Source organism: Oncorhynchus clarkii, chromosome 26 (assembly GCF_045791955.1).
Source record: "Oncorhynchus clarkii lewisi isolate Uvic-CL-2024 chromosome 26, UVic_Ocla_1.0, whole genome shotgun sequence".
Lineage (NCBI taxonomy): Eukaryota > Metazoa > Chordata > Actinopteri > Salmoniformes > Salmonidae > Oncorhynchus > Oncorhynchus clarkii.
In genome coordinates this window covers 46,678,307-46,685,797 of record NC_092172.1, presented here as the reverse complement: position 1 = coordinate 46,685,797, position 7,491 = coordinate 46,678,307, and the positions used below count along the sequence as shown (strand labels likewise).

The following is a 7,491-nucleotide window of genomic DNA, read 5'->3' as shown; positions in this document are numbered from 1 at the left end:
TTTGATGTAACTAGGCAAGTCAGTTAAGAACAAATTCTTATTTACAATGACGGGGCCTAACCCCCCGGGTCAAACGCGGACGACGCTGGGTCAATTGTGCGCCGCCCCCTATGGGACTCTCAATCACGGCCGGTTGTGATACAGCCTGGAATCGGACCAGGGTCTGTAGGGACACCTCTAGCACTGAGATGCAGTTCCACTCGGGAGCCCCACGTTGACGGAGAGATATGGTATGTGTTTATTTCTATGACATAGGGAGCCAAAGTAGTCCAGAATGTGGGGAAATATTCCCATTGACACATACTACAGTAGTTGCTATTCATTATAGTACAGAGATTAGACAGTTTATCTACCACAGATTTCCAAAGAGGACACAAGATATAACTTGTCACATTTTTTTCCTTCTTTTTTTTTTAAGCAAACCTAAGCTACTACAGTACAACAGTGATGCTAACTATAAACATATTTCACAATTATAAACTGGGTGGTTCGAGCCCTGAATGCTGATTGGCTGACAGCCGTGGTATACTACAGGTATAACAAAACCTGTATTTTAACTGCTCTAATTACATTGATAACCAGTTTATAAAGGCACCTCAAGGAGGTTGTGGGTATATGGCCAATATACCACAGCTAAGGGCTCTCCGCATTGCATCGTGCATAAGAACAGCCCTTAGCCGTGGTATATTGGCCATAACCCACAACCCCTCGGGGCCATATTGCTTAAATATACTCATGCAGAAACGTATATTTAAGTCAATGAGGGGTGGGGTTTATTGGGCATTACTAACAGCCAACCAGAGGGTTAAGGGGGAGTTCAACACGTAGTGTGGCCAAAACTTCACCCAAACCACAGCAAAGAAATTATATGACCATAAAGGAGTCAGTGAATAATTCCCATAATTGTTTTAAAAAGCAACTCCTAAGTATTAGATGTTACACCGTATGAATACATTTCCAAGGCCTTTTCAGATTGAAAGATTCCTTTTCAAGTTGCATTTTTCCTGCATCCAACAAGGTGACCACAGTTGATCTGGATCATGGGTAGTTGATGTACTGTTTTCAGTTGATCTGGATCATGGGTAGTTGATGTACTGTTTTCAGTTGATCTGGGTCATGGGTAGTTGATCTGGATCATGGGTAGTTGATGTACTGTTTTCAGTTGATCTGGGTCATGGGTAGTTGATGTACTGTTTTCAGTTGATCTGGATCATGGGTAGTTGATGTACTGTTTTCAGTTGATCTGGATCATGGGTAGTTGATGTACTGTTTTCAGTTGATCTGGGTCATGGGTAGTTGATCTGGGTCATGGGTAGTTGATGTACTGTTTTCAGTTGATCTGGATCATGGGTAGTGGATGTACTGTTTTCAGTTGATCTGGGTCGTGGGTAGTTTATCTGGGTCATGGGTAGTTGATGTACTGTTTTCAGTTGATCTGGGTCATGGGTAGTTGGAAGTCACTAATGAAGGGCAGAACATGGGCACGATTACCTTGGTGTGAGGAAGAAGGTGTCAATAATAACTTCATGGTTAGGATTAAGCAGAGTTTTACCATTGTTTATGCAAAAGGAGTGGGGGAGGGAGGGGGGGGGGGGGGGTGTAACTAAATGTAAATAATGAATGTGTGGTTATATACAAACAAGGTGTCAGGAAGAGTGTTGCTGTATGCCTGGCGGGCAACGTTCCATGTCACCGCGTGAGTTCACACTGTACAGGCGCTCAAACAGCAGCAGACCTGCTCACTGGATACACGGGGCTGTGGGATAACCGCCTCCTTCTGCAGTGTGCTGGACCGTGTGCTCCTGGAGGGCTCCCAGGTTCACAAAACGCTCCCCGCACCACACGCACTTAAACTGGGCTTCCCGCGAGTGCACCGCCTGGTGCTTCACCAGGTGCTCCCGCTGCTTGAAGCTCTTGTCGCAGCTGGAGCACTTGTAAGGCTTCTCTCCGGTGTGAACGCGGCGATGCCGCTGCAGCTCCGAGGAATACTTGAAGCGCTTCTCGCAGTCGGGGCACTTCAGGGGCTTCTCCCGTGACGGGTCGCAGCGGTGCGTCACGAACTCAGACGGCGACAGGAAGCGCCGGTTGCACAGGGAGCACTTCAGCGGCTTCTCCTGACAGCTGGAGTTCTGGTGGCGCTGGAGCGTCGACTTCTTCTTGTAGCCTTTGCCACACACGTCACACTTGTAGGGCTTCTCCACCGCCGGCGTGGCCGCGGTCACAGAGCCAGACGCCGACCCTGAGCCGGTGCATTTGTGCCGGAGCAGTTCACCAGATTGGCTGAAGCCTTTCTGGCAGGAAGCACACTTGAACAGGCTCTCCATGCCATGGACGTGCTGGTGGTACAGCAGGTGGGAGGGCTGCAGGAAACCCTTGTCGCATAGGTTACACTTAAAAGGCCGGTCGGCCGGGTTCTTGTGAGTGCGGCGGTGACGAACGAGGGCGTACTGCTGCTTGAAGCTCATCTGGCACTCCTCGCACTGGAACGGGCGTTCCTCGGAGTGCGTGCGTTCGTGCTGCCGCAGATCCGAAGGCCGCTTGAAGCCCTTCCCGCACGAGCCGCAGCGGAACGGCCTGTCCAACGTCACTGTGGGCTGGCACTGGTGGTGCAGCAGCTCCGACGACTCCTTGAAGTGCATCTCGCACAAATTGCACTTGAACAGGTGCTCGCCGGAGTGGGCGTACATGTGGCGCACGAGGTGTGAGCGGTGCTTGAAGCACTTTTCACAGACGGCACACTTGTAGGGCCGCTCTGAGCTGTGGGTGCGCTGGTGGTGGGCCAGGTGAGACGACTGGCTGAAGCTCTTGTCACAGGTGTCACACTTGTAAGGCTTTTCTCCCGTGTGCACCCGCTCGTGTCGCGACAGCTCAGACAGATGCCGAAAGCCCTTGTGGCACACCGAGCACTTGTAGGGCCTGTCCGGTCCCGAAGCCTCAAACGCCGTAGGGGCTGACGCTCCGCACGCTGCCCCGCCACTGGAGGCCTCGCCGGTGGACGGGTTGGCGGCGGAGGAGGTGGGGGTGTTGTTGCCAGAACCTGGGCGGTAGGTCTTCTCACAGATGGAACACTTCATGGGGTTGTTGCCGTTGTTGTGGGCGTTGTGGTGCTGTGCCAGCGAGGTGAGCAAAGAGAAACCCATCTTACACACGCCACACACAAACGGCTTCTGTTCCACCTGTACACACTGATGCTCTAACAGATCAGTGGCCTGGCAGAAGATCTTCATACACTGGGTACACTGGAACGACCGATCCCCGGTCCCCATACACTGGTGCTCATGTGGATTAGCTAGGTGGGATATGTCATGGCCGCAGGCGCCGCACTTGTGCCCTCCCTCGCCTCCTACCTGTAGGGAAGGCTGCTGGGCGGGTACGGCATGCTGCTGGCCGTGCTGGGGCTGCTGCTGGAGGGATGCCACATCCGGCTGGAGGACGATCCCGTACACGGCACAGCCCAGGGCGCTGTCGGAGCCCGGGGGGAGGTTGTGCACCACGGTGGGTGGGGGGGCCACTGCGTGCTGCTGCCACGCCTCAGTCATCCTGCTGCTTCGCGCGTATTGATTCAGTTTTGACTGTGTGAAGGGGAGGCCCAGGGGTATCCAATAAGGCCCGGCTATGGGGGCAGGTTTTGGTCGAGGCTGGTGATGTCCAACAGGTGTGTTTTCTACCGGCTCTTATCAATAGGTGATACACCTCTGGTCGTCCACTAGTAAAAGGGCAGAAACCCTACAGAGGGAAAGACAGAGGGGGTATATGAACATGATGTAAATGTAGCCGAAACAGATTTTATGCAATGGATCCATGTATGTTGTTTATTTATTTAACATTTTATTTAACTAGGCAAGTCGGTTTAAGAACAAATTCTTATTTTAGAAATGACGGCCTACACCGGCCAAACCTGGACAACGCTGGGCCAATTGTGCGCAGCCCTATGGGACTACCAATCACGGCTGGTTGTGATAGAGCCTGGAATCGAACCAGGGTGTCTGTAGTGACGCCTCTAGCGCTGAGATGCAGTGCCTCAGACCGCTGTGATACAGCCTGGAATCGAACCAGGGTGTCTGTAGTGACACCTCTAGCGCTGAGATGCAGTGTTTTAGACCTGCTGTGCCACTCGGGAGCCCATGTGCATTGTTTTTAACTGCAACGCAATGGTATAACCAAATCTATGGTATTAATAGTCTCAAAACGACTGGATTTTATGTTTTATACATTTTTAGGATTGTATACATTTCGAGATGGACATAGACTACATCTTAAATGTTTTGCTACAGATTTTAAAACCAGATCATGTGATTCAACCCCCAAAGAATGGTTTCATTACACTGGTATTACAGGTGTCTATACAAAACCTCACCAGAGATTTTAACTAAACTGGTATTGGCGATACCATCTTCGTCCTCGATTTAATAGTAAAATGTTTGTGTCCAGTTGCAAGGGGGTCTGTTTAAATTTAGATAATTATCCGTTATTAAAATAAATAGTTTTTTTTTTAACATGAAGTACACATTGTTGGATTAATTCATGGAGCCCCCCCCAAAAAAACATTTTTAACAATGGTGCATTTTCTAGATTCAAACGGACATGGTCATTCCCGTTTCCACGAATCGAGGACGACAGTCACCCAAGTCATAGACCGTTCTCTCTGCTGCCGCACGGAAAGCGGTACCGGAGAGTCAAGTCCAGCTCCAAAAGGCTCCTTAGCCGCTTCTCACCCCCGAGCCATAAGACTGCTGAACAATTCATCAAATGGTCACCCGGACTATTTACATTGTTTATTTACATTGTTTTAATACTGCTGCTACTCACTGTTTATTATCTATGCATAGTCACTTTACCCCTACCTACATGTACAAATTACCTCGACTAACCTGCACATTGACTCGGTACCACATTGACTCGGTACCACATTGACTCGGTACCAGTACCCCCTGCATATAGCCACGTTATTGAAACCTAATCTTAGTGTTACTTTTAATTTTATTTTTTTACTTTCGTTTATTTATAAAATATTTTCATAATTCTATTTCTTGAACTGCCTTGTTGATTTAAGGGCTTGTAAGTAAAGCATTTCACCGTAAGATCTACTACACCTGTTGTATTCGGCGCATCTGACAAATCCAATTGCATTTGATAGTATCGCCAGGTTAGTTGATAAAAATGACTTGTTTTGTATAGCCACACCAGTATAATGGTAAAACATATATATTTTCTTAGAGTTAAATCAAATGATCTGGTGTTACCATATGTAGCTAGATAAAAGCGAGATGAGAGGAGATCGCACCAGATTGTGTGTTTGTTGTTTTGTTGTTGAGTCGTCTTTATATATGAACGACAGCATCCTTCTTCAACTAGTAACAACATCACTACAACAGTTACCTGTTTCGCTAACTAGAGAGGCTGAGACGAGGTCCAGGCACTAAAATGACACTGAACTACATGTTCTCCCCTTTAAACCTACAGTACATCATGCGGCGATACAAGTGACCTATTAAAAACGACGCCGAAATTATACCTGGGTGTATGATTATAATAAACTAACGTTAACTAGCTCGATAATAATGGTTATTTATTAGATACATAGCATTAGGTGGCTAACGTCCGTTAGCTAAGCAAGTTACGTGGGTTAGCATGGCTAGTCGGTTTGTAAAAAAACAGATGACTAATCTCAAAATATTAATGTATAATTTGTATTATCTAGTTAATAATATGTCTAGGCCTATAACGTCGCCGGCAAAAAAACACAGCTGTTGTTCGCCTAAAGCTACTGTCTTGTCTGCGAAAAGGACTAACCAGATGGCTAGCTACCAAGCTAATTTAGCTATTTCAGAAGGGGGAAAATAAAAATGGAAACGTCGAGGCCCCATCGATGGTCTCGGATTGTGCCAGCCGCCGACCTAGGCCGCCCTACCGGAGCTATTACACTCCACCTTTTATACAACCAAAAGCGGCGTAATACATCTTCATGCAATCATAAATACAACATCACTTAAAAATATATATAGATATATATAAGTCAACACGGTTGACAGCTTACATTTCGCTATGGCTCTCAGTCATCTTCCTCTGGTGCCAGGACAGGAGTCGACCTTCCGATAAATATTTCGGCTGGCGGAGGACGGTGGCGAGATGAGAGCGGAACGCCATCCACTAATAATGTACACCGGAAATCTCCACAGCCTGCATCACTCCCCGGGGTGTAGATTCAAATGTTATAGCTACATTTCCCCTCCCTTCTGTATCATAATGTAAGGTTGTTCTTATTTTTCAGTCCGTTCAACCGTTCTCCTTCGATTTGGTATAACTTTGGTGTATAATTGTAACCCTCCTGCTGTGTTCCGGTCGAATTGGACCGATTTGTCCGAAGTTTTCTCCCGGACGAATGTAGTTCACTTATTCTGATTGTCATAAGGTTTCATGACTTTGTCCTCACAGGGCATCTGAACACACAAAATGCATTTAGATGATTTTCATTAAGTTTTGGGTTTAACTTGTGGTGTTCTCGGTCATTATAAATTAATGGGTGAGACTACAATTAGTGTATAAAATTGAGATCAGGCACATGCCCATTCATCAGATGGACACACTTCCTCTCCCAGACCCCCACATGCATGAGTGTTTGAACACACATGCACACGCACACACACACACACACACACACACACACACACACCTCACTCCCCTTCTTAGCTTCCATGGCAACCCCCACCGAAACCTTTCCCCAATAGAATCTTTCCTCCACAGAACCACACCTGTTGGCATTCTCACAAACAATCTCAACATTGTTTCAATAATATATAGAAGCTTTTCTCGCAGCTCTGGTATACAGTATATAAGCTTTTTTGAGGCCTTGCTCACAATTCATTCTGTGGCAGCACAATGACCAAAACGATATATTGTATGTGAGGCTCATGATCATATCTTTGATCATGACACTGGAGAGAGTCCTTGTTAAACTTTGACACAAAATAGTCTGATAAATAGCACAACATGTTTCATCTGAGTATTTGTCATAGTCAAAATAATCCATAGATTATGCTTGTTTTACTCAAAAACTAGTTGTATGAGCTCAGGTCAATGAGGCCTACAGGCCATAAATAGCAAATAGAAGTTAAAAACTTATGTTCACAATAACTTAAGTTGATAAAAGGTTCTAACACAACATTAGGTGATAATATATCTATTATTATGGATTTATAATCAGCTATAATGGGGCGATCATTTTCAACCCGGAACACAGAATTAATGAACATGAAACGAACACAACAAGAGGGTTAATGCATTGTAAAGCCAAATTCTATATTCGTTACTAATTGAAGCACTATGAACATTGATACACACTAGGCTACTGTAGCTGTAATCAGAATAAGTACAGATTGATGAACATTTCATTTTTCCTGGACGGATGGGGGTGGGAGTTTAGTATATGGGTGGGAGTCACGGCCCCAATGTGACTGATTGAGTTTTCATGTTCTCTAATCTGAGTCATCA

The 7,491-nt window shown here is 46.4% G+C and overlaps 1 protein-coding gene across 3 annotated transcripts; it reads right to left on the bottom strand.

The window, feature by feature from the left end:
- Positions 1 to 220: 220 nt before the first annotated feature.
- LOC139385063 (zinc finger protein 319-like) lies at positions 221 to 6,146 on the bottom strand. 3 transcript variants are annotated; one of them, XR_011628908.1, is made up of 3 exons: positions 6,038 to 6,146; positions 1,641 to 3,726; positions 1,333 to 1,460 (listed from the first exon to the last, which is right to left on the bottom strand). XR_011628908.1 is itself a non-coding variant. In XM_071130111.1 (2 exons), the coding sequence occupies exon 2, from the start codon at positions 3,537 to 3,539 to the stop codon at positions 1,740 to 1,742; it is 1,800 nt and encodes a 599-aa protein (XP_070986212.1). In that variant the 5' UTR covers positions 3,540 to 3,726; positions 6,038 to 6,146; the 3' UTR covers positions 221 to 1,739. The 3 variants fall into 3 exon arrangements, 1 of the variants encoding a protein (XP_070986212.1); XR_011628907.1 differs by having other exon boundaries at positions 1,354 to 1,460; positions 1,637 to 3,726; XM_071130111.1 differs by having other exon boundaries at positions 221 to 3,726.
- Positions 6,147 to 7,491: the final 1,345 nt, after the last annotated feature.

What these genes read in the sequence shown, in the direction of transcription:
- LOC139385063 (XM_071130111.1), bottom strand. Translation starts at nt 3,539, where the DNA reads ATGACTGAGGCGTGGCAGCAGCACGCAGTGGCCCCCCCACCCACCGTG.